We start from the raw sequence: 27892 nt of genomic DNA on the forward strand, positions 1-27892 counted from the left end.
TATTTATAGTGGGGAGTGAGGGTCATGTGACGTGGCCAGCGTCACATGACCGCCAGACCAACCAGTCGAGCACCGAGTGATCAGCTCGGCGCTCAAGGCAGACTAGGAGCAGGGAGCCACCCAGCTAGTAAAGCCGCCCTGGGAATGAGGTCAAACACAGATCCTCATTCCCAAAGCTAAGCAACAGGTCTGCGGGTAATGGGGGACCGAGTGCACCTTTGGAACCCCGTGACATGCAGAAGAGGAAGCAGCTATGGACAACTAAGAAAGCACCATTTTGCTTCTGATGGACAGGGCAGCTAGGGAACATCACGGTTTACATAGCTTGTGGAAGGCCAGTGGGGGAATTCTTAACAGCAGCTGGGCTGTGGATTTATTGTGCCACATCATACACTGTATAGCCAGTTAAGGTATATACTTATAAACTGGTGAATGCTTTTAAGCATAATAGCCATAGTAAATATCACCTATCCTCATAATTAAAACATACCTATCAATATAATTTATAATCGCATAAATCAATATAACATGTGAATATACAGGATCTAACATTTCTTAATTTATTTTTCCCAGCTTGCGGGCTTGCTATAAATATTCAGCCACCCCAAAAATATAGTCTATAAAAACAGGAAGGAGGAGGGGATGAAGCTGCTGTTTTTAGTCCATGTTTTAGTCAAACAAAATGAGGTGGATAATGTAGAACAGACAGAACCGTAAAGATAGGATTACTGTACAAAGACATATAAAACCTATATCTAAGTTGCAGAGGATCCAACATTCACAATAGGTCAGAAACACTAGTGACCTCCTCCTCCATGGACAATGGCCTCTGCAGAGGTCACAGAGCATGTCTAGCACACCCAGTGAACATCTCATGTCTACTGAGTATGTCTATGGTCCATGTGGCTGTAAAGCATATCTCTAAATTATGTTAATGACTGCTCAGGAAAGATGGCCAACCTCATAATCATGTACAGTTAAAAAAATAAAAACAGATTACAAAAAAGAAATATATTTTACTGGCAGGTTTTAATTAGCAAATAAAAATATGTAGGTGAAAAATGTCCTGTAAGTCAAGCAGGTTAGTTTACAGCTGTGAAACACTTCTGTTGTACTGGATCTATAAAGGATTAATGAAGGTAAACATTCTGTCAATGAGTTAATCTTTACTTACTAAACAGATGGCAACAGAGGGCCTGTGACCTTCTCTTCATGGTATCATCTGCTCCTTCGTGTCCTCTAGTTTACTCTTCATACTGTCTAGAAGACATGAAAACTGAGCATCAGTTTCAGTAAATTATCATTTCAAAGTTACCTTTATTCTATAAAAATGCCAGGTACACAGTCTTGATATTCTAATCAAAACGTTTCACACAAGTTGAAAATTCACAAAAAGTTCCTACCCTCAAAATCTAGACAACCTAACTTAAAGAGGTTAACCTATGATAAATGTAAAAAAGGAAAATCAAACATCATACTGTAGTACAATATCTTTCTAACAAAGAACCAGCCTTATACCTCGCATGGATCCAGAGATCTTCCCACTCATTGCTCCAATTGCTCTGCTAGATTTTTTTTGAAACTGGAAGCTAAATGGGTGTGTCATTTCTCTGGGAGCATGTCCTTTCTGCTGCATCTCTTTCCCTGTAAGTGTCACAGCTTCTAGCAGTAGATGGCAGTTAAAGTATGAAACTAAACATGTGCGACCACCTCAGTGATGTTACTGATTTAAAATAGAAATAAGGAAAAACTGCATGGATTGTTATACAGACAGATTTTATTGAATAGCCCAGTGGTTATACTACATTTAGTTTTACATGGAATTACTAACATATTCAAATCCAGGTGCTGGTTTTAAAAATGTAGAATAGTATTCATGGCACAAGTCTGGAAGTACTCTGGAATTACTGCAGAACATTCTATTTTTTCATATCATTCAAACATTTATTTTGGCAAATAACTTCAGAGATGCAGGTTTTTTGCTTTTAAAGAGTATCTATCACCATGATGAACCGTATTAAACTGGCATATTGCCTGGTAGGGTAGATCATGGGGACTAAAAGGAGCCCCTTTTCTTCACAATCGGCATTAACAATGTAGAAAAATTCTTATTTTTAGTTATACACTCACCTAAAGAATTATTAGGAACACCATACTAATACAGTGTTGGACCCCCTTTTGCCTTCAGAACTGCCTTAATTCTACGTGGCATTGATTCCACAAGGTGCTGATAGCATTCTTTAGAAATGTTGGCCCATATTGATAGGATAGCATCTTGCAGTTGATGGAGATTTCAGGGATGCACATCCAGGGCACGAAGCTCCCGTTCCACCACATCCCAAAGATGCTCTATTGGGTTGAGATCTGGTGACTGTGGGGGCCATTTTAGTACAGTGAACTCATTGTCATGTTCAAGAAACCAATTTGAAATGATTCGAGCTTTGTGACATGGTGCATTATCCTGCTGGAAGTAGCCATGAGAGGATGGATACATGTTCTCATTCTGTTTACACCAAATTCGGACTCTACCAATACCATTTGAATGTCTCAACAGTAATCGAGACTCATCAGACCAGGCAACATTTTTCCAGTCTTCAACAGTCCAATTTTGGTGAGCTCGTGCAAATTGTAGCCTCTTTTTCCTATTTGTAGTGGAGATGAGTGGTACCCGGTGGGGTCTTCTGCTGTTGTAGCCCATCCGCCTCAAGGTTGTGCGTGTTGTGGCTTCACAAATGCTTTGCTGCATACCTCGGTTGTAACGAGTGGTTATTTTAGTCAACGTTGCTCTTCTATCAGCTTGAATCAGTCGGCCCATTCTCCTCTGACCTCTAGCATCCACAAGGCATTTTTGCCCACAGGACTGCCGCATACTGGATGTTTTTCCCTTTTCACACCATTCTTTGTAAACCCTAGAAATGGTTGTGCGTGAAAATCCCAGTTAACTGAGCAGATTGTGAAATACTCAGCCCGGCCCGTCTGGCACCAACAACCATGCCACGCTCAAAATTGCTTAAATCACCTTTCTTTCCCATTCTGACATTCAGTTTGGAGTTCAGGAGATTGTCTTGACCAGGACCACACCCCTAAATGCATTGAAGCAACTGCCATGTGATTGGTTGACTAGATAATTGCATTAATGAGAAATAGAACAGGTGTTCCTAATAATTCTTTAGGTGAGTGTATATGGAGCACTGGAGGACTGGCCTAGTCCTTTGGAGCACTGCTTCACCTCTTCCTCTCCTTGTTTCCACTTCCCCTCCCAGTGAGTTTGTCAGGGTCAGGCATCCTGATTGGTCTTATGCTTGCCTCTAAAATCTTGCACACGCACTGATGGCAGGGCCATTAGCACACGTGCAGTAAAGATCTCATAGCGAAGACGATCACAAGAGATCATGTGCTGAATTTCAGGAACAAATTGCTGTTTTTTGGTCGATTCACCTGCCTCCAAAAATTTAACTAAAGTAAAAAGTCATACATACCCCAAAATGGTATTAATAAACACTACAGTTTGCCCTTGCACACAAAAAAAATCCCCTTACACAGCTCCATAGACAGAAATATAAAAAAAAAAAGGTATGGGTGTTAGAATTCAGTGATGAAAATAATTATTTTTTTTCTTAAGTATTTATACTGTGACACAGCGAGGGGTTTTGTCTGGGAAGGCAGGTATTTTCCTCCCAACATGTGGGGCTGGGCTGGTTTCAATCCAGGTGAGGTCAAATACCGGACCGGAGTTTAAGTGCCGATCTGGGTTTTGGCAGCACCTGACTGTCCTTAAATAGGCAGCTGGGCTCAGCAGCCGACTCTGTGTTGGGATCTGAGGTTTTGTGCCAGACTGGAGGGCTGAGACCCATGTGCAGGGGGAACAGACCCCCTAAAGCCTGCTGTGGACTACTGGAGGCAGAACTGCCAACAAGGAGACTTGTGCAATATGAACGTTCCATTGTGTGTGAATTAACACAAAAGACTGCAAAGTGACATGTTGCTCTGTGCAAATTGAACTTTTCATTTGTGTGTGAATTAACACCAAAGACTGCAAAGTGACGTGTTGTTTTGTGCAACTGCCGCAAATGTGAATAAACACTGAAGTTAGAGTTAGAAAATCTAAACTAAGTATACAGACATGGAGAGTGGCGCCAAGGGATCCCCCTGCACTTACTATTATCCCTGGGCGCCGCTCCGTTCTCTCGGTATAGGCTCCGGTATCTTCAGACTTTCGGCTCAACTAGGAGGAGCCTGCTTTTGTTCTCCTGGGCGTCTCCTTCTCCCAGGCTGGAGTGCTGGCCAATCGCAGCACTCAGCTCATAGCCTAGGAGAAAAAACCTCTCAGGCTATGAGCTGAGTGCTGCGATTGGCCAGCACTCCAGCCTGGGAGAAGGAGACGCCCAGGAGAACAAGAGCAGGCTCCTCCCGGTTGAGCCAAAAATCTGAAGATACCGGAGCCTATACCGGGAGAACGGCACCCAGGGATAATAGTAAGTGCAGGGAGTTCCCTGGGCGCCGCTCTCCATGTCTGTATACTTAGTTTAGATTTTTTATCGTAATGAAAGGTCCTCTTTAAGAACCTGTATTTTGCCTCTGTACTGCGTCCGCTTACCCAATCTACCAGAGCGAAACCCCACATATGTAAGAAAAACTATAAAACTTTGCTATAATTGTTCTAACCCAAATAAAGGTAATGTGCCTTTTATCCCAATGAAACATTGTTCATCACATGGATTAAAACCATTCCATCTTTATTAATTATGTAAAAAATTCCAGTTTCGATCATGGCACCTATCTTAATCATGGCATGATGGTCTTTTTTACCACACTATAAAGTCTGTAAAAGTGAAACCCATAAAACAATGCCACAATTGCATTCTACACAATGAATAACTTTTTTCCTGATTACCAGTATTTAATATGGAGTACAAAATAATGTCATTAGAAGATACAACTTGTCACATAATACATAAAACCTCATATGGCTATGTAAATGGAAAAATAAAAAGTTATGGCTCTTGAAAGACAGGGAGGAAAAAATAAAAACAAATAGAGTTGGTTGAGGCAGGAATTGGATAGCTACAAACAATCAGACAGCTACTGATGAGCCGCGTCCATTATGGAAGCGCTCATTAGTACCGGAGGACCGGGTAGCGGTGAAGGCTTTGTACTCACCGCTTCCTGGTCCTCAGCTATCGGCTGTGCAGGGCTGCGAACAGCGTGAGGCGCTCTGTGACGTCACACTGTGCGCAGCCTTCACAGCACAGTCGACAGCAGGAGGATGCAGATCACGCTGGAGGAGAGGAGCGTCGTCGTCCAGGAGCAGGTGATGTAAGTAGTTTTTTTAAATTTTATATTTATGAGGCTGATGACACGTCTGGGCGCTGGTGAGAGTCACTGGGGGCTGATGGAGAGGCTGCTGGGGGCTGATGAGAAGCTACTGGGGGATGATGAAAGGCTACTAGGGGCTGCTATAAGGCTACTGGGGGCTGCTATAAGGCTACTTAGGGCTGCTATGAGGCTAATGGGGGCTGCTATAAGGCTACTGGGGCTGCTATAAGGCTACTGGGGGCTGCTATGAGGCTAATGGGGGCTGCTATGAGGCTACTGGGGCTGCTATAAGGCTACTGGGGGCTGCTATGAGGCTACTGGGGGCTGATATGAGGCTACTGGGGGCTGATATGAAGCTATTTGGGGCTGATACGAGGCTATTGGGGGCTGATGAGGGGCATGGGGCTCTTATCTGAGGTCTGATTGGGGGGATTCATATTGGGGTCTGAGCTGAGGTCTGATTGGGGGTCTGATCTGAGGTCTTATTGGGGTCTTATTAACATTGGGGATCTTATTGGGGCTGTTAGCTGAGGTCTTAATAACATTGGGGGTCTGATTGGTGGTCTGACCTGAGGTATAATAAAAAAAAAAAATTCTTATTGTCCCCCTCTAAAACCTAAGTACGTCTTATAGGGCAAAAAATACAGTAATTTCCAGTCTTCTCCTTTTCTGTACCCCTACTCTTTATCAATATCCTTTCCTACTCCTTGGTGAAACTTGATGGACATATGTATTTTTTCAGCTGAACTATATAACTATGTAAGAAGAGTGGACTGATCTAAATTTTTTGAGCTGTCCACTTGTGTAATAGTCATGATGTTACAGTTATAGATATAAGAAAATGTTATAGATTGAGTCTGAATTCTGGACGTTCCTATCCAATGTTAAAAGGGGGCAAACTTTACTCACAGCTCCCAATCCCTAGATCCCTCCACAGATGGTACTACAAAGACCAAGCTGATCCCAAACAACATCACTTTCCACTCTACAGTTAGCCATTGTTACCATGGAAAGAAAAGAAAAAAGGTCCCCTTTTCAGACCCTATTTATAGGCATACAGTTCTTTAATAAGAAAGATTTAGCAGAAAGGTATAACTTTGCCATATCCATATTTACATGCTGTGATAGTTACAGTGAGACAGATGCACCCACCCCCCTCCCTGAAAAAAGGGCACGCCTCTGAGCTTTCAGCCTGAATCTAGCAGAGTAAAGAGAGCAATGAATGGGGAGATCTCTGGATCAATGTGAGGTACAGGGCTAGTTTTAGTTTTGTTACAAAGAGATTGTCATGTACCGTATGATGTCTCATTTTATTTTTTATATGAAGTCATGTCAATTCCCCGTTAAAACCTATGTACGACTCTGAAAAAAAATAATCATTGATTTAGGACAATTATCCTAAGAATATTCAGTGGACCAGGGGCATACATAGAAATCACTGGGCCCCAAAGAGAGAATCTAAATTAGGCCCCCATGCCCCATTCATAGCCCCTCCCACTAACCTTTCCTGCTCAGTATATACAGCAGTGTAATGATATGTGAGATATGAGGTATAAATTACAGCTCGTGCCTCACATATCAGTCCACTGCTGTGTACACTATATACCTGTACACATTGAATCTATTATACCTTGTACCTAACATATCAGTACACTGCTGTATATACTATATATCTGTACACATTATATCTGTTATACCTCATACCTTACATATCAGTACACTGCGAGATATACTATATATCTGTACGACCTGCATCTATTATACCTCATACCTCATGTGTCAGTACACTGCTGTATACGCTATATATCTGTACACACTGCATCTATGATACCTCGTACCTAATATCTCAGTTCACTGCTGTATATACTATACATTATATCTGTACACACTGCTATTATACCTCGTACCTCACATATCAGTACACTGCTGTACATACTATATATCTGTACACACTGCATGTATTTTACCTCGTTCCTCCCATATCAGAACACTGCTGTTTATACTATATATCTTAACACACTGCATCAATTGTACCTTGTACCTGATATATCAGTACACTGTTGTATATAATATATCTATTACCACTTTTATATATCTATATATTATATAGATATATAATAATATCTATTAACACTACCACACAACCACTCTTACCTCATGTATCTCACACAATAACCATAATATTTAACTGACCACATACTGTCTATCTGTACACACTGCATCTATTATACTGTATAGTATATTTATATATATATATATATATATATATATATATGCAGTACAGACCAAAAGTTTGGACACACCTTCTCATTCAAAGAGTTTTCTTTATTTTCATGTCTATGAAAATTGTAGATTCACACTGAAGGCATCAAAACTATGAATTAACACATGTGGAATTATATACATAACAAACAAGTGTGAAACAACTGAAAATATGTCATATTCTAGGTTCTTCAAAGTAGCCACCTTTTGCTTTGATTACTGCGTTGCACACTCTTGGCATTCTCAACGCAACTGCGTTGCACACTCTTGGCATCCTCAACGCAACTGATGGTCCCAACCCCATTTATAAGGCAAGAAATCCCACTTATTAAACCTGACAGGGCACACCTGTGAAGTGAAAACCATTTCAGGGGACTACCTCTTGAAGCTCATCAAGAGAATGTCAAGAGTGTGCAAAGCAGTAATCAAAGCAAAAGGTGGCTACTTTGAAGAACCTAGAATATGACATATTTTCAGTTGTTTCACACTTGTTTGTTATGTATATAATTCCACATGTGTTAATTCATAGTTTTGATGCCTTCATAGTCATGAAAATAAAGAAAACTTTTTGAATGAGAAGGTGTGTCCAAACTTTTGGTCTGTACTGTATATATACAGTCAGGTCCATAAATATTGGGACATCGACACAATTCTAACATTTTTGGCTCTATACACCACCACAATGCATTTGAAATTAAATGAACAAGATGTGCTTTAACTGCAGACTGTCAGCTTTAATTTGAGGGTATTTACATCCAAATCAGGTGAACGGTGTAGGAATTACAACAGTTTGCATATGTGCCTCCCACTTGTTAAAGGACCAAAAGTAATGGGACAATTGGCTTCTCAGCTGTTCCATGGCCAGGTGTCTGTTATTCACTCATTATCCCAATTACAATGAGCAGATAAAAGGTCCAGAGTTCATTTCAAGTGTCCTATTTGCATTTGGAATCTGTTGCTGTCAACTCTCAAAATGAGATCCAAAGAGCTGTCACTATCAGTGAAGCAAGCCATCATTAGGCTGAAAAAACAAAACAAACCCATCAGAGAGATAGCAAAAACATTAGGCGTGGCCAAAACAACTGTTTGGAACATTCTTAAAAAGAAGGAACGCACCAGTGAGCTCATCAACACCAAAAGACCCAGAAGACCACGGAAAACAACTGTGGTGGATGACCGAAGAATTCTTTCCCTGGTGAAGAAAACACCCTTCACAACAGTTGGCCAGATCAAGAACACTCTCCAGGAGGTAGGTGTATGTGTGTCAAAGTCAACAATCAAGAGAAGACTTCACCAGAGTGAATACAGAGGGTTCACCACAAGATGTAAACCATTGGTGAGCCTCAAAAACAGGAAGGCCAGATTAGAGTTTGCCAAACGACATCTAAAAAAGCCTTCACAGTTCTGGAACAACATCCTATGAACAGATGAGCCCAAGATCAACTTGTACCAGAGTGATGGGAAGAGAAGAGTATGGAGAAGGAAAGGAACTGCTCATGATCCTAAGCATACCACCTCATCAGTGAAGCATGGTGGTGGTAGTGTCATGGCTTGGGCATGTATGGCTGCCCATGGAACTGGTTCTCTTGTATTTATTGATGATGTGACTGCTGACAAAAGCAGCAGGATGAATTCTGAAGTGTTTCAGGCAATATTATCTGCTCATATTCAGCCAAATGCTTCAGAACTCATTGGACGACGCTTCACAGTGCAGATGGACAATGACCCAAAGCATACTGCAAAAGCAACCAAAGAGTTTTTTAAGGGAAAGAAGTGGAATGTTATGCAGTGGCCAAGTCAATCACCTCACCTGAATCCGATTGAGCATGCATTTCACTTGCTGAAGACAAAACTGAAGGGAAAATGCCCCAAGAACAAGTAGGAACTGAAGACAGTTGCAGTAGAGGCCTGGCAGAGCATCATCAGGGATGAAACGCAGCATCTGGTGATGTCTATGCGTTCCAGACTTCAGGATGTAATTGATTGCAAAGGATTTGCAACCAAGTATTAAAAAGTTAAAGTTTGATTTATGATTATTATTTAGTCCTATTACTTTTGGTCCCTCAACAAGTGGGAGGCACATATGCAAACTGTTGTAATTCCTACACTGTTAACCTGATTTGGATGTAAATACCCTCAAATAAAGCAGTCTGCAGTTAAAGCACATCTTGTTTGTTTCATTTTAAATCCATTGTGATGGTGTATAGAGCAAACATTGTTAGAATTGGTTTGATGTCCCAATATTTATGGACCTGACTATATAAATATATATATATATATATATATAGAGAGAGAGAGAGAGAGAGAGAGAGAGCAGTGTACTGATGTGATAAGTACAAGGCATAATAGTATAAACGATGCAGTTTGTGCAGATATATGTAGTCAGTTAAATATTATGGTTATTGTGTGAGGTACATGAGGTAATATAGGTTGTAACTGTCTGAAGTGCTATATATGAGTGACATATTAGTAAACATAGGGAATGGGGGGGCAAATGAAGAGAAAGTAGGAGGACCTCCTCTTACCACTCCACTTTAGTCTCAGTGGAGAGTTCATCCTGCTGTTCTTCTCCATGTTGTTGGGGGGTTAAAGGACCTGTGATGATGTTCCTTTACTAGATGTACAGAACCTGTGGTGATGATGATGTCATCACATATCCTGGCAGATTCTCCTATCTAACCTGGGAACTACACCATTGTGCATTTCCTTTACTAGATGCACAGGACCTGTGATGAAATAATCACAGCTCCTTCAGCTTTCTCCACTGATGATAGGGATAATATACTGGAGCTGGACAGTAATGAGTGTAATTAGGGGGCAGGACCTTTGGTTCACTGTGGGCCCCTTTTCCCCACGGGCCCCATAGCAGCTGCGTGGTCTGGTTCAAGACATATCATTTGCAAATACAGTATATGCAATGTATTTTTTTCTAGTATAATGTAATCTTGCTACCTCCTACAGTGGTCAGATTACAATGATTTACGTGGCTTTTTTGTTATTGACCGGATTTTACACGGTTTGCTCCTTAATAGACAATCAATCCATGAGCCTACCTACCATGATGTCGAGTAACAGAAGCTAAATAGATTATTGAACATGGTCATGCTTAAAGAATCACTGTACTTACAAGGGCAACCGTAGATTAACAAATCAAACAACTAAATGGTTACTTGACTGATATCTCTATAGCTATTTATTAAGAAAGCAACATGTCATTGTAGAGATATAATTGGAAATTCAAATTTAGTTGCTGTCTATTTGTCTTAATCTTTCCTATTACCATGCAATGTAACATTTACATAAGACGTATGACACAGAATGAAGCAGGAAGAACATGCATATTTATAGTCAACACGACACATAGAACAATGGACCTGATGCCCTTGAATATTTCCTTTTGCAAACTCAAACTTCAATGATGCGGCATTCAGGAAAAGCAGTTTGTCTCAGGTAAAATATGCTGTTTATATCCTGGCTTTGCAACTCTGATTCTGATAAAGAAATGTAGAACGGAAAGGAAAATTGTTTCCTTGGCAATTAATAAGAATTCTTGCAATGAACAGCATTCCCACGGGAGCATTCTACTTTTCCACTAAGTATCATAATTTAGTGGTCTGTGATTAGAGCATTGCTTTAATATAACAATGATTTCTCCATAAATACACTGATTTCTGATAACGCCAGCAGGCAATTACTGTCATGATGTGGAGATGATGTCAGCTTGCACATATATATGGCACATGATGAGCTGGATCGCAAATAAAAATAGACTATTAATGGGTGTGCATGGCCGTAATCACACATATGCTTTAATACTTTGCAACCGTTTCCTGATGTGAAGAGCTATACCCTCTGCCTGTCAGAACACATGCACGTTTAGCCAAGCATGCACACTAATGGGGGAGGGGGGCTTAAAAGATTTCTGTTGGCTGAACAAGAGTTGGACTAACAGGTACAGTGCCTTGCAAAAGTATTCACCCCCCTTGACTTTTTTTGTGTTTTGGTGCCTCACAACCTGGAATTAACATGGATTGTTTGAGGATTTGCATAATTTAATTTACAGAACATGCCCACAACTTTGAAGATTTTTTTTTAATTATTATTGTGAGGCAAACAACAAATAGTACAAAATAATAGAAAAGGTCAATGTGCATAACTATTCACCCCCCTAAAGTCAATACTTTGTAGAGCCACCTTTTGCGGCAATCACAGTCGCTTTGGATAAGTCTCTATGAGCTTGCCACATCTTACCACTGGGAATTTTGCCCATTCCTCCTTGAAAAACTGCTCCAGCTCCTTCAAGTTGGATGGTTTACGCTACTTTGTAGAGCCACCTTTTGCGGCAATCACAGCTCCAAGTCGCTTTGGATAAGTCTCTATGAGCTTGCCACATCTTACCACTGGGATTTTTGCCCATTCCTCCTTGCAAAACTGCTCAAGATCCTTTAGGCTGGGTTCACACCTGAGCGTATTCGATAAGCGCTGTTTACAGGCGTTTTTATCGGGCGTTTTTGAGGTGTATTTTGGGGCGTTTTTGTATTTTGGAAATGCGCGTACGATCTTGATATTGACCACAGAGGCGTACAATGAAAAACAAAGGTGTTACGCGCCACAATACGCCCCAAAGAAGCTCCTGTACTTCTTGGGGGGTAGGGTGTTTTACAGCGCATTCGTACGCGCTGTAAAACGCTCAGGTGAGAACCATGCCCATAGGGAAACATTGGTTTTTGCCTGTTGAGCGTTTTACAGCACGTAGGAACGCGCTGTAAAACGCTCAGGTGCGAACCTAGCCTTAAGTTAGATGGTTTGCACTTGTGAACAGCAATCTTTTTTTATAACCTAACCCTGACTTGTAATTTTCAACAACATTGTCCCTTACTTGATTGTAGAGTTCCTTGGTCTTCATGGCAGTGTTTGGTTAGTGATGCCTCTTGCTTAGGTGTTGCAGCCTCTGCAGCCTTTCAAAAAAGGTGTGTATATGTAATGACAGATCATGTGACACTTACATTGCACATAGGTGGACATCATTTCACAAATTATGTGACTTCTGAAGGTAATTGGTAGCACCAAGTTTTTTATGGGCTTCCTAACAAAGGGGGTGAATACATACACACATGACAATTTTCTGTTTTCTATTTCTAAACAATAGTTTTATTTATATATTTTTCTCATTTTACTTCACCAACTTAGACTGTTGTGTTCTGATCCATCACATAAAATTCAGATTAACAAAACATTGAATTTAAGGCTGTAATGTAACAAAATACGAAAAAAGTCAAGAGGGGTGAATACTTTTACAAGGCACTGTATCCTGTGAATATGGCCATAGTGTATCTGGATTAACTTTGAAGGGACTGCAGTGTCCCATATCTCACACCGATTCCACCAATCATACACTGGTAGCTTATCCTAAGGATGGACCATCAATGTATATTCCTTAAAAAAACTAAAATGCCCTTTTAAATAGGTCGTAAGTGCCTTTAGTTGACATTCTTTACAGACAGTAGAGATGACCAAATCGATTCTACACAAATCAATTTTGGCCAAATTTGACAATTTTGTAAATAGTCACTCTGATATTACTAATTCTGTATTCGCATTTAAGAGCTTGAAAGGGGTAATATACGGTCCTAGGTGACCTCAGAATGTTGTATTCAACTTTTCAGGGCAATCATGGCACATTCAATTCAGAGTGAATTTATTCAGACCAAATGAAACCTTATGGCCCAGTTGGACCTGAAATGAGTTTTATGAAATGTTCAAATGTCAGACAGTAAAGTAAGTTAGTACCTGCCTGGAGGTTCCTAGCTCTAAATTCACATATAGGTAATCTGCATTATACTTTTGTTGCAAAGGAGAAGCAAAAATATATTTTACAGTATGTACAAACTCTTATTTTGTACAGTCATATCAATACAACGTCAGACGAAAATTGTGCACTTCAGAAATATGTTAGTATTTGCATGGCTAATGAACGACTTCTGATTGCAACATATGCAAATGGACTTAATTTTAAACCTGTTAAGATTGCTTTCAAACCTTTCATCCCACCACATGAAAGGAAAAAGCTCCAGTTCCGAGAAGCTGTTACTCATTCCCTATTCTCTTTCAGAAGGACGTATTCATGGATAATTGCTGGAGAAAGCACAAAATTGCAAAACAGTTTTTGAACATTCGGAGACGCTAAACTGGCAGAATTAATTTACTGTACAAAACATCCCATGTGTTTTAAAAATTAGCATGGCAAGTCTCAAGTAATCAATTAAAACACAGATCTGTTAGGAATTGAATTTTGTACATATTAAAGGCATTTACTGTTCACTGGCATAAATAGATATATCTATTATTTTCTAATGACAAAATAATATGTTACAAGTTGTTTTACCGGGGGACCTGTTTCAAGGAAACATAAAGCTAAAAAAGGGGTTCATTAGATATTTTGCATCATTTACTCATGAACAAATTAAGGCTTAAAAAGATAAGATCAAGAATAGAAGCCTGCTATAAAATAAATGCTAAAGAAGCCAGGAAAGTTCTTTATACAGCAAACTACCAATATATCATTAGAGATGAGTGAATTTCTTGAAATTCGTTTTGGGTCCGATTGACTTGAATCATTTGTCAGATTCAGTTCAGGTTTGAATAAATACAACCCAAATCGAAAGTGCCCCAATTACCCTGAAAATTCATGTATGACACTCTGTGGTCTCCTGAGACTGTATCCAACCCCTTCCAATCCCTTTAACACCAAGACAACATTAGTTTTGTCAAAGTGCCAGTGACATATATGGGTATGGGTGAACAAATGGTAGGTGGTAACAAACAGCCTGTTTACTAACACAATGCACCGTCAGATTTTTTTACATAAAAAAATGGTCTGAAAATGATCCCTATTTGGTGACAGTTGTCTTCTTCTCTGTCTTGACCTGCAGAATGGTGGTTACCTTTTTTAAGGGATTCATCTGAGATGAATCACAAGCGTTTTGGAATTACTAGGATCCAAATTTTGGTGGAAATTTGTAATGAATTTGATTTGATAAGAATCAATTCGCTCATCTCTATATATTGTGTCAACGTAGCTCTTCCTGAAAACAGTCTCTGAGCCACAGTTTCTTCCTTTATTATATCTAATATAGCATTACTTGAATATCACCATGGAAAAAACACATGATCTGACTATTATAGCTGTCACCTTTCCCTGTAAGTTTCTACAGATATCCTATACAATATGACATTAGTGTGGATGGCGGACACGCAGTTGGTAGTATCAGCAGATTGCTGCAAAATTTCTAGACCCTTCAAACCTCTAGTGAAATGCAACAGTTCCTAACAATTCTGGATGTATATTTTAATTACTTTCCAACAGTCCAGCTCCCTTTCCACTTCAGGTTGGAGGCAAAATATTAATTTGAGATTTTATCCTACTTTCTCTTCCTTTGCACTATGCTCTCATTCCCATGATGCTCGAGCATAGCACATGAGCACATGGAAAATGGAAGTATCTAATTCATTAACAAAAACAATTTTAGTTTTAAGCATTTTCCCTTTAAGAATGACAGAAATTGATAAAAACTGGTGGTTGTATTTGCAAAAATAGACTTACCAAAAATATCTGACTTTATTTTGTGCCACATGTTAATTATGTATATACTGTAAAGTTCATTGGCCAATGGCACAGATGACAAAATGAACAAAGAACATAAAATGTCCTTAAAGGGGTTTTCCCATCTTGCTATTTCATCCTCACCTGCAGCCAGCTCTGCTGTTCACTTCCTGGTTTCCTGCTTGTAAGGCTGGGCGGGCTTAGGCAGTTTGAGTGAAGGCCTGCCACGCCTCTTTATGACATCACACTGAGAACTCAGTCCTTGCATGCTCGTTCATGTTGATAGGATGAGTCATCAGTCTGGGAGCCTGCAGTGTCTGTGAAACCCATCCCCCCTGCTGGGGAATCATCACTCAGAGAGTCATGGGAAGTGAGCGAAGACAGTAACATGTGGCTGTCCTGCAGTCTAATACAGTTTTACACACAAAATCTCAGTCTTATCTTTTACAAACCCCTTCTGTGCAGCAGATAAATACATTTTCCCCAGCATCCCTGCACTAAATAACTTTGTCCCCAGCATCCCTGCACTAAATAGATGGTTTGATGGTTTGATGGTTAAAATAAATAATAAATAAAATCGTTGGTGGATTAGTGGATGATGTTATCCTGCCGTGAGATACCGGACTGGCATTGCAGGAGCGCACAACGTCATTGGTTTCTATGACGCCGTGTGCTTTGTGCCACCGCCGCAGTACAGTAATACACGCGTATGATGTATACCAGTGTATTACTGTACAGTAGCGGTGGCACGAAGCGCACGGCGTCATAGTAACCAACGTGTGGCTCTGTATCAGACGCGGCCTAGAACAAACAAGATGAGCGCATGCGCGGCTAGCGTGCGCGTTCCTGTGTGAATGACCGGCCATCTGGGTGAAAAGTAAGTGCGGTCTGCGCTAGCGTGGCCCATAGATGCAGCTGTGGAGCGGTGGCCGTATCTATGGGTTACCGTATGTAAACAATGGAGAAAGCAGTTCAGGAAAGTCCAAACTGCAAAAGAAAATCACGAGGGTACATGAGGTAAATAACTACATGAGCACATCTGTTAATAAGCTTAGTAAGTCTGGAAAACCCCTTTAAGTTTATGGACGCTGACTCTACAGTATTTCAGTTGCCAAAGTGGATATGTTGTGTACCCGCACTGCAAATATTTGCTTTCTAGGGTGGACTCATGAGGGGAAGAGTGTTAAAATAAACCATTTGTACATGATTTAAACTGTATTTTAGTACATTGTGCCTGTACCATTTTAATGTAAGAATGGCAGTTTTACATGTAACTTAACTGTAGTGTGGCCTTTGGGAGGGGGGCTCCTGGTGGCTAGAGCCTATAGCAGTGACACAACTAGGAGGTGAATCTGGGCTCTGGGAACTGTTATAAGAGGTTTTCTTCTGCCAAAATAGTGTGTGATGGGAGTGATTTGTGTGACATCTTGGTGACAAGTCTCAGAGTTTGAGTCAACTCAGAGAGTAACAAATATTCCCAATAAAGAGGGCTAGGAGAATAGTAATTCAGGAGACATGCAGAAGACTAGGTAGTATTGGTGGTGCAGTACCCTAGCAGGACTACTGCAGAGGGTTAATTATTGCCAAAGAGTAAATGCAATGGTATTAAGTTAAATGTTGTGATTTATTATGCTTATGTACTCAATAGCACGGGCGTACATAGAGGTGACGGGGCCCCATAGTAAGAATCGAAATTGGGCCTCCATGTCCCATTCATAGCCCCTCCTACTACCTGGCCAGCAGTGTACTGATATGTGAGGTATGAAGTATAAATTACAGCTTGAACCTCACATATCAGTACACTGCTGTATATGCTAGATATCTGTACACACTGTATCTATTATACTCAATCAATCACACTCCAACCTCTCCACCATGGCAAAGACCAAAAATCTGTCTAAGGACACCAGAGTCAAAATTGTAGACCTGCACAAGGCTGGGATGGGCTACAGGCAATAAGCAAGTAGCCTGGTGAGAAGGCAACAGCTGTTGGCGCAATTATTAGAAAATGGAAGAAACACACAATGACTGTCAATCTTCTTCGGTCTCAGGCTCCATGCAAGATCTCTCCTCGTGGGGTAAGGATGATTCTGAGAAAGGTCAGGAATCAGCCGAAAACGACACAAGAGGACCTGGTAAATGACCTCAAGAGAGCTGGGACCACAGTCTAAAAGATTACCGTTAGTAACACATTACACAGTCATGGATTAAAATCCTGCAGGGCACGTAAGGTCCCCCTGCTTGACCATCTGGATGATCCAGAGAAGGCATGGAAGAAGTCAGGTAGTCAGATGAGACCAAAATAGAACATTTGGTATCAACTCCACTTTCTGTGTTTGAAGGAAGAAGAAGGATGAGTACAACCCAAAGAACACTGTCCCAACCGTGAAGTATGAGGGTGGAAACATCATACTTTCAGGGTGCTTTTCTGCAAATGGGATAGGACGACTACACCGTATTGAAGGGAGGATGGATGAGGCCATGTATCGCGAGATTTTGGCCAACAACCTCCTTCCCTCAGTAAGAGCATTGAAGATGGGTTGTGGCTGGGTCTTCCAGCATGACAATGACACAAAACGCACAGCCAGGGCAACTAAGGAGTAGTGCCGTAAGAAGCGTTTCAGAGTCCTGGAGTGGCCTAGCCAGTCTTGAGACCTGAACCCAATCGAAAATCTTTGGAGGGAGCTTAAACTCAATGTAGCCCAGCAACAGCCCTGAAACCTGAAAGATCTGGAGAAGATCTGTATGGAGGAGTGGGTCAAAATCACTCACAGTTGAAGTGTACTTACCATAGAAATTACAGACCTCTCCATTCTTTGTCGGTGGGAAAGCTTGCAAAATTGCCAGTGTATCAAATATTTATTTTCCCCACTATATATATATATATACAGTACAGACCAAAAGTTTGGACACACCTTCTCATTCAAAGAGTTTTCTTTATTTTCATGACTATGAAGGCATCAAAACTATGAATTAACACATGTGGAATTATATACATAACAAACAAGTGTGAAACAACTGAAAATATGTCATATTCTAGGTTCTTCAAAGTAGCCACCTTTTGATTTGATTACTGCTTTGCACACTCTTGGCATTCTCTTGATGAGCTTCAAGAGGTAGTCCCCTGAAATTGTCTTCCAACAGTCTTGAAGGAGTTCCCAGAGATGCTTAGCACTTGTTGGCCCTTTTGCCTTCACTCTGCGGTCCAGCTCACCCCAAACCATCTCGATTGGGTTCAGGTCCGGTGACTGTGGAGGCCAGGTCATCTGGCGCAGCACCCCATCACTCTCCTTCATGGTCAAATAGCCCTTACTTTCAAAGTTTTACCAATTTTTCGGCTGACTGACTGACCTTCATTTCTTAAAGTAATGATGGCCAATCGTTTTTCTTTACTTAGCTGCTTTTTTCTTGCCATAATACAAATTCTAACAGTCTATTCAGTAGGACTATCAGCTGTGTATCCACCTGACTTCTCCTCAACGCAACTGATGGTCCCAACCCCATTTATAAGGCAAGAAATCCCACTTATTAAACCTGACAGGGCACACCTGTGAAGTGAAAACCATTTCAGGGGACTACCTCTTGAAGCTCATCAAGAGAATGCCAAGAGTGTGCAAAGCAGTAATCAAAGCAAAAGGTGGCTACTTTGAAGAACCTAGAATATGACATATTTTCAGTTGTTTCACACTTGTTTGTTATGTATATAATTCCACATGTGTTAATTCATAGTTTTGATGCCTTCAATGTGAATCTACAATTTTCATAGTCATGAAAATAAAGAAAACTCTTTGAATGAGAAGGTGTGTCCAAACTTTTGGTCTGTACTGTATATATATATATATAGATGAAGAAAGTCCACGGCACATCCATATGTATATATATATACAGTATATATATAGAAAGAGAGAGAGAGAGAGCAGCGTACTGATGTATACAAGGTATAATAGTGCACCGTGCACAGATATATGTGGTCAATTATATATCATGGTCACTATGTAAGGTACATGAGGTAATAGTGGTTGCAACTGTCTGCAGTACTATATATATGACTGAGATATGAATTAAAACAGGGACTGGGGGGACAAATGAAAAGAAAGTAAGAGTACCTCCTCTTACCACTCCATTCTAATCTCAGTGGAGAGTTCATTTTACATACTGTTGGGGATTAAAGGACCTGTGATGATGCTCTGCTGTGCAGTTCTTTTAGTAGATCGACAGGACCTGTGATGATGATGATGATGATGTCATCACAGGTCCTGGCAGATGCTTCTATCTAAACAGGGAACTACACCATGCTCTGTGCAGTTCCTTTACTATATATACAGGACCTGTGATGAAATCATCACAGGTCCTTCAGCTTTCTCCACTGATGTTAGAGATATTATACTGGAGCTGGACGTAATGAGTGTAATTAGGGGGTGGGGCCTATCCTACACTGTGGGCCATTTTCCCCACGGGCTCATAGCAGCTGCTTGGTTTGCCTCTATTGGAGGTACGCCACTGCTCAGTAGCAATGTATAAGGCAACCAAACGGTTAACAAATTGGCAGACTGTTTAGGTTACTACTGTGATGGACCTGGTCCTCCCATTAGCTAATTAATAGAGAATGTGTCACTCTAGCAGAGCAATAGAGTGACACAAGAGTGAGCAATATATGTGCAATTCTGGAGAGCTAGACCCAAGTTCAGAGAACCTCTGTCCCTAAACCTTTAGCTGCCAAGAAAACATCTCTATTACCAGATGACACCTGAGAGAAAGAGTCCGGTCATCTTAAAAGGTCCAGGACAATCCGGGCCATCCAAGCTTCAGACAGCAGGAATTCACTTGTTTATCACAGAAGGGACCAGATTTTGCTATTGTAGAAAGGATTATTGCTTCAGGCACCCTACAGCACTTTAAGATGGACTGGCCATCCATATCTAAAGTTTTTGGAATTGTAGAAGGAGTTAATAAGGACAGTAAAATAGCTAAATGTTTGGAGTTAGACTAAGGGAGTACTACAACTACCATCATTGTTGTTGCCTCTACAATGCTATTGAGAAAAGATAGCACTGTAATATATACTTTGGACGAGTGAATTTGCTGCTATATGTACTACTACTCCTACCATTAACTCAGTAAAGAGACAGTTATTTATTGCAACCTGCAGCCTGGTTATTGACTCCACCATCCGCCAGCCACTTCAGCCACCCTCCTGCCTTGCATCCAGCCAAACATCCTTCACCAAGGGTGCCCTAGTTACAACCAGGCAGAAGCTCCAATACCACGGTGCACCCTCCATCCACTGCACAGCCCCAGAGAGCACCAAAGTGAGGACTGCCACAGTGAACACAGTGATTCCTACTACTCCTCTCAGCCATCACTCCCATCCTCACTGTCCTGTGCCTCCCCTCTGTGGTGCTGCACTAGTATGCCAGAGAGAGAGAGAGATGGTTGCAGGTGGGGTCTTAGCCTAAGACAAAGCAACCTGTCCTATCTGAATTTGAATGTATTCAGTAGCCCCAGGGGTCCACTAGGCTGAGGAGTGTGTCTGTGGAAAGCCGCATATATATTATAATGAATGGAGGAATTAAGATGTGGACAGACAAAGTGTATACATACACATATTTTTTATAACAATACATGCGTGCTATCTTTTTTCGATGTCGGCTCTCCCACACATGACCTTATGAAGTATTTTATCATATAATCTGATTTGATTTTATACAAACCGGATTCCAAAAAAGTTGGGACACTATACAAATCGTGAATAAAAACTGAATGCAATGATGTGGAGGTGCCAACTTCTAATATTTTATTCAGAATAGAACATAAATCACGGAACAAAAGTTTAAACTGAGAAAATGTACCATTTTAAGGGAAAAATATGTTGAATCAGAATTTCATGGTGTCAACAAATCCCAAAAAAGTTGGGACAAGGCCATTTTCACCACTGTGTGGCATCTCCCCTTCTTCACTCAACAGACGTCTGGGGACCGAGGAGACTAGTTTCTCAAGTTTAGAAATAGGAATGCTCTCCCATTCTTGTCTAATACAGGCCTCTAACTGTTCAATCGTCTTGGGCCTTCTTTGTTGCACCTTCCTCTTTATGATGCGCCAAATGTTCTCTATAGGTGAAAGATCTGGACTGCAGACTGGCCATTTCAGTACCCGGATCCTTCTCCTACGCAGCCATGATGTTGTGATTGATGCAGAATGTGGTCTGGCATTATCTTGTTGAAAAATGCAGGGTCTTCCCTGAAAGAGATGACGTCTGGATGGAAGCATATGTGGTTCTAGAACATGAATATATTTTTCTGCATTGATGGTGCCTTCCCAGACATGCAAGCTGCCCATGCCACACGCACTCATGCAACCCCATACCATCAGAGATGCAGGCTTCTGAACTGAGCGTTGATAACAACTTGGGTTGTCCTTGTCCTCTTTGGTCCGGATGACATGGCGTCCCAGATTTCCAAAAAGAACTTCGAATCGTGACTCGTCTGACCACAGAACAGTCTTCCATTTTGCCACACTCCATTTTAAATGATCCCTGGCCCAGTGAAAACGCCTGAGCTTGTGGATCTTGCTTAGAAATGGCTTCTTCTTTGCACTGTAGAGTTTTAGCTGGCAACGGTGGATGGCACGGTGGATTGTGTTCACTGACAATGGTTTCTGGAAGTATTCCTGAGCCCATTCTGTGATTTCCTTTACAGTAGCATTCCTGTTTGTGGTGCAGTGTCGTTTAAGGGCCCGGAGATCACGGGCATCCAGTATGGTTTTACGGCCTTGACCCTTACGCACAGAGATTGTTCCAGATTCTCTGAATCTTCGAATGATGTTATGCACAGTTGATGATGATAGATGCAAAGTCTTTGCAATTTTTCGCTGGGTAACACCTTTCTGATATTGCTCCACTATCTTTCTGCGCAACATTGTGGGAATTGGTGATCCTCTACCCATCTTGGATTTTGAGAGACACTGCCACTCTGAGAAGCTCTTTTTATACCCAATCATGTTGCCAATTGACCTAATTAGTGTTAATTGGTCTTCCAGCTCTTCGTTATGCTCAAATTTACTTTTTCCAGCCTCTTATTGCTACTTGTCCCAACTTTTTTGGGATTTGTTGACACCGTGAAAATTGGAGTCAACGTATTTTTCCTTTAAAATGATACATTTACTCGGATTAAACGTTTGATCTGTCATCTACGTTCTATTACAAATAAAATATTGACATTTGCCATCTCCACATCATTGCATTCAGTTTTTATTCACAATTTGTTTAGTGTCACAACTTTTTTGGAATCCGGTTTGTATGTCACGGGTGTGAGGAGGAGGAAGATGGAGGTTGATCCTATTTAAGGTCATGGCAGATCAGACACTTTCGATTATGACTAAGAACAGAAGTGTTCGAAACGCGTAAATCGGGGAAGAGTGGGAACAGGTGCCACTGTATTTTTATATTTTGAAATTTGGTGAATAAAGACCGGGACCGAAAAAGAAATTTGCCAAACTGGTGCTGGATCCTTTTCTTTCTACATGTGGAAAGCCGCATCAGTATTGTCTGAACTGTAATGTTGTGTTTTATGAACTGTACCGTCTACTTGTGAAGTGAACTGCAACCACCATGCTTATGTGCCTCTCCACGGTAAAGTCTGGTATTGTTTGATCCACACTGTCTACTTACTGTCAACAACTTTATTATACAGTACCTACTGTAAATTAAACCTGCTATATCTAAGAGAGTTGCTACAACAATTATAGCACTGAATGGCCCTATAATTTAGTAGGCTCTAAATCGCCGTATAATCCACTATTTATCAGTTAAAATCATGCTGAGGGTACTGTTTGGCTCTATGAGGGAGATTTATCAAAAGTGGTGCAAAGGAAAACTGGCTTAATTGTCCACAACAACTAATCAGATTCCCTCTTACATTTTTCAGAGCTCCTTTGGAAAATAAAAGCATCAATTGGTTTTGGGCAACCACTTTTGATAAATCTTCCCCTAGGAGTACAAAGTATGCCAAATCCTAGACACTATGTAAACTATTTTGGGTCTACATGAGTACAGTAGACAATGTTCAATTCCAGCACTGTATGGAAATCTCTGGGCACAGTTTGGCAGTATGAGAACACAATATAGGACTTTATAGCTGAGCTTTCCATAGTGGACAGTTTTTTCTCATAAGATGATTTGTGGATGATGAATGCCTTAGTTTATGTCTATGGAGGCTTCAGACTAGTTGCTTGATATCCTTTGAACTTATCATTCCAATCTTGGTTTCCAATTCCCCAGGAAATTCTTTACTGAAAAAAAACCTAAAGTAAAACATTGAGTTCCTTTCATGTAGATGCCTCAAAGGGTGTTGGTAATGTCTTTATAATTAAGCTTTTATGATTTGGAGTTGACTAGCTCCAGGTTGTGCCTTTCGGATGCTAGTTCTAATATTTTGTCGAGGAAACATTTTGAAGGCCAGTTTCAGAAGGGGAACAGCTGTCTGGTCTAACGATTAAATCTCACTCTTGACCTTTACTTTCTGGCTTCCAGTCCCAGATGAAAAGAAAGGAATTTTTTGGGGGTCATCGTAATTAGAGGCCATTAAAAAATCTCTTTCAAGCATGGCAAATACCAAAGGGATATAAATCTCTGCCGAGCTGAATAACATTTAGGTTGGTATTTATCCTTTTAAGATTTAGCAAGCTTAACTAAATAACTTTGTATAATGCCTCCATCTTGCTCATTGTCTGGTGCCTCCCGGGATTCATTTTGTTTGTATTAAATAAATTAACTTGGCACTACAGCCATCTGGATAAAACAGAAAACTTATTAAAACTTCTTAAACATGCATTCCAATATATAATCCAGAGCTTAATAGTATACTTTGTTGTGTAAGAAGAAGCAGACTAAGGGCTCATAAACATGTCTGTATTTTTATACTGCAGTGTAAATGGACCATAGAAGTACTGTATATAAGGCCTAGGCTGTACGTTCATCCATATGCTTCCAATTTCATACAACTCCAACAGAAAGAAAATGATAGCATGTTCCATTGCTCAAAGAAATTCTTCTGTTTTTATTTATTTTATGCACTTATATATTCCACAGTGCTTTACAGACATTAGCATCAAGCTGTGCCCAATTGGGCTCACAATCTAAATTCCCTATCAATATGTCTTTGGGAGGAAATTGGAGTACCTGGAGGAAACCCACGCAAACAGGGGGAGAACATACGAACTCCATGCAGATGTTGTTGCAACAGCGGCTGCTGTACGCCTCTGTTCCCCCGCTTATCGCCGCGGTCTCGGGCGCCGTGCTCAGCTGTACTCTGTGTTCGGTGCTTCCCATTTCACCGCTGCGTTCCGGGGCTCTGTGTCTGTAGGTGGTATTGCTTTTTGAGGATTCCGCTCCACAGCTTCCACTCAGCCTTGGACACAGCATGAGGTGGGCTGGTTTCATGTTACACGGCTCTAAGGGTGGAGCGCATCACTCCCTGGGCTGTGTGGGTTAGGTCAGATGACCTCGCTGACCAACGCCGGCTCTCCTGCAGGTATTTAAGTGGCTCAGCCCTCTTCCCAGATGCCTCAGTGTCAAGGTCCTTGAGTTTGCTGGTTCATGATACTCTCGTGCGCTCGTGATTTATACTTCGTTCCTGGACTCTGCTTATCGACTGATCCCTGCCTGCTTGCCTTGTCTCACCTGTTGCCAACCTGGATTGCCTGACCTGTACCTGTGCCGCCCGGACCCTGACCTTTTTTGCCTGTCTGACTACGCCTCTGTCTTATCCTTCGGTACTGCACTGTTGCCCCGGGTATGACCCCACCCACCTGACTACGCGTGTACTTCTGGTTACCTACCAAGGTATCTCCTGGACCACCTGGACCAGCTGCCACTGACTCAGGGATTGCTCTGGAGTAGCCCTTGGCAATTACCCTAACGACTCAAGTCCATCCTCACCATCTGAGGCCCTAGTAAAAACCAGGTAGTTACTTAGACACGCCCCTCCAGAGTATAGCCAGTCAGTGGCACAGTGGGTTCACACCAACTGATCCGTGACAGTTGTCCATGGTGGTCACCTCTCCATTCCCAGTTAGGCGTGACAGGGCCCTGTTCTAGAGATAGATATGCCATAAATGTTCCAAATGGGACAATCATGAGTACCATTGTCCCTCCTGCTTTGATTGACAGGCCCAGGTTATGGCAATGTATTCTCATTTGACCCTTTTTCCCGTGCATGCACTGTTGCTTCACAGTCAGCTCATGTGCAAAACAGCCCTGATGCTTGCCAGGGATGAAAATGTCTGTACTGTACAGCCATGGCAGATATCAGGGCTACACTGTGCGACTACTGAAGAGAAAGTGCACACATGAGAACACAGGGCCAGGTGAAATGACATCTCCACTGCCTGGCCCTGTCAATCAAAGTGGGGGCGGGTCTGGCCACAATAAGAAGCAGAGCTTTTGGTGTGACATGTAATAGCTCATTTGCATATTACAAAAAAGTGAATTTCTTAGGAATGGAGGCAGAGAACTAAATGCGAACAGAAATGTATGTGTATGACATATGTATGGTGACATAGAGATTATTTTAAATAAACTTCTCCAAAAGACCTTTCCTTTGAAAATACCACCCCTCTATTTTGATCATATTCCCTGTGCCAAATTTTCAGTTCCATTATATACTGTGCATAATAGTCATCTTCCAGAGGATCACCATCTAGAAAACCATTTTTCAGTGGTCATTACTAAGAGGTAACATTGTACATTGTTATTTTTTTTTAGACGTCTTAATTTTATGAATGAGTTTTAAATATGAAGCTTATATTTGGTGTCTTGAGCTGCAAGTCCTTTTTTTTTCTGCACACAACTGTATCCAAAGACTATTTCAGTGAAGATCTGCACTGTGCTCTAGAGCAACAAATATAAGCTAAACAAGATGATAAAGGACAGAAGCAAAACTAGGATATAGGCCATAGTGACTTACCATGATGCTAATATTTTTTTATTTTTCAACTACAGTACTAGAAAAATTGTACTCAATGCAATGCTAATTTAACTCAGAACACAGTTTTAGGAGCACCCAAAAAAAAACACATCTTTTTAGGGTGTCCTATGACATTCACTAATCTCCTTTCCAGCACCCCCCTCCCCCCATTCAACATTCCTTAGAACCTGATCCCTTTATCCAACATCATCCCCCAAATTCTTCTATCTGTCCTAACACAAATACTGGCTGGAGACTGTCTCATACAGCTTTATATGTACTCCCTTATTTAGTTTAAGATGACTCGACCATCTGGACCAAACAGGCACTTTCTACCGTGTGTGCCCTCCCTATTTCCTCATAGATTGTAAGCACTTGCGAACAGGGCCGTGGTTCTTATGACTTGTACTGCTGATTAGTTTTTTTAGTTTGTAATGTCTGATCTTGTTTCTACATGTACTCTCTAATTGTAAAGTGCTGAGAAAAACGTTGGTGCTATATAAATCATATTAATATTATTATTATTTATAAAGAGTAAGGAACTTGCGTTAGTAACATGCACATAGCTGTATTACAGCTCTGTTTACAGCGTCTTCCATATGCTTCCAATTTGGGCAATACTTTTCTTGTGTCAAATTTGTATGAAATTCCATACTCCGTACATTCCAAATCTGTACAGTATGTACAGACTATGAACGTATGCTTTTTTTCTCTTTACTGCAGCACAGAAAAGCAAATGTGGTGCCAATATTCCAAAATGGTGCAAAAACAGACCCCGGAAACTATAGGCTAGTAAGTTTAACTTCTGTTGTGGGTAAACTGTTTGAAGGTTTTCTAAGAGATGCTATCTTGGAGGATTTCAACGGAAATAAGCAAATAACGCCAAATCAGCATGGCTTCATGAGGGATCGGTCATGTCAAACTAATTTAATCAGTTTCTATGAGGAGGTAAGTTCTAGACTTGACAGAGGAAAATCAATGGATGTCGTATATCTGAACTTCTCCAAAGCATTTGACACTGTACCACATAAAAGGTTAGTATATAAAATGATACTGCTCGGACTGGGAGAAAACGTCTGTATGTGGGTAAGTAACTGGCTCAATGAGAGTGGTTGTTAATGGTACACACTCAGATTGGGTCACTGTCACTAGGTGGGGTACCTCAGGGGTTAGTATTGGGCCCTATTCTCTTCAATATATTTATTAATGATCTTGTAGAAGGCTTGCACAGTAAAATATAAATTTTCGCAGATGACACTAAACTGTGTAAAGTATTTAACACTGAAGAGGACAATATACAGCTACAGATGGATCTGGATAGATTGGAGGCTTGGGCAGAGAAGTGGAAGATGAGGTTTAACACTGACAAATTTAAGGTTATGCACATGGGTAGGAATAATACAAGTAACACTGACATGGAAAAGGATCTAGGAATTTTAATAAACAGCAAACTAAGTAGTAGAAACCAGTGTCAGGCAGCTGCTGACAAGGCCAATAAGATAATGGTTTGCATCAAAAGGGGCATAGATGCCCGTGATGAGAACATAGTCCTACCACTTTACAAATCACTAGTCAGACCACACATGGAGTACTTTGTACAGTTCTTGGCTCCTGTAAACAAGGCAGACATAGCAGAGCTGGAGAGGGTCCAGAGGACGGCAACTAAAGTAATAACTGGAATGGGGCAACTACAGTACCCTGAAAGATCATCAACATTAAGGTTATTCACTTTAGAAAAAAGACGACTGAG

The 27892-nt window shown here is 41.0% G+C and overlaps 1 protein-coding gene across 1 annotated transcript in view; it reads right to left on the reverse strand.

Moving 5' to 3' along the window:
• TMEM108 (transmembrane protein 108) overlaps nt 1–27892 on the reverse strand; it is a 312590-nt gene that overhangs the window by 180654 nt on the left and 104044 nt on the right. The window contains exon 3 of the mRNA XM_040433339.1: nt 1175–1260. Within this exon, the coding sequence (XP_040289273.1) occupies nt 1175–1214 (40 nt within the window). The 5' untranslated portion in view covers nt 1215–1260. The remainder of the gene's footprint in view (nt 1–1174; nt 1261–27892) is intronic.

The sequence above is a fragment of the Bufo bufo genome, chromosome 5, assembly GCF_905171765.1.
Source record: "Bufo bufo chromosome 5, aBufBuf1.1, whole genome shotgun sequence".
Taxonomy (NCBI): domain Eukaryota; kingdom Metazoa; phylum Chordata; class Amphibia; order Anura; family Bufonidae; genus Bufo; species Bufo bufo.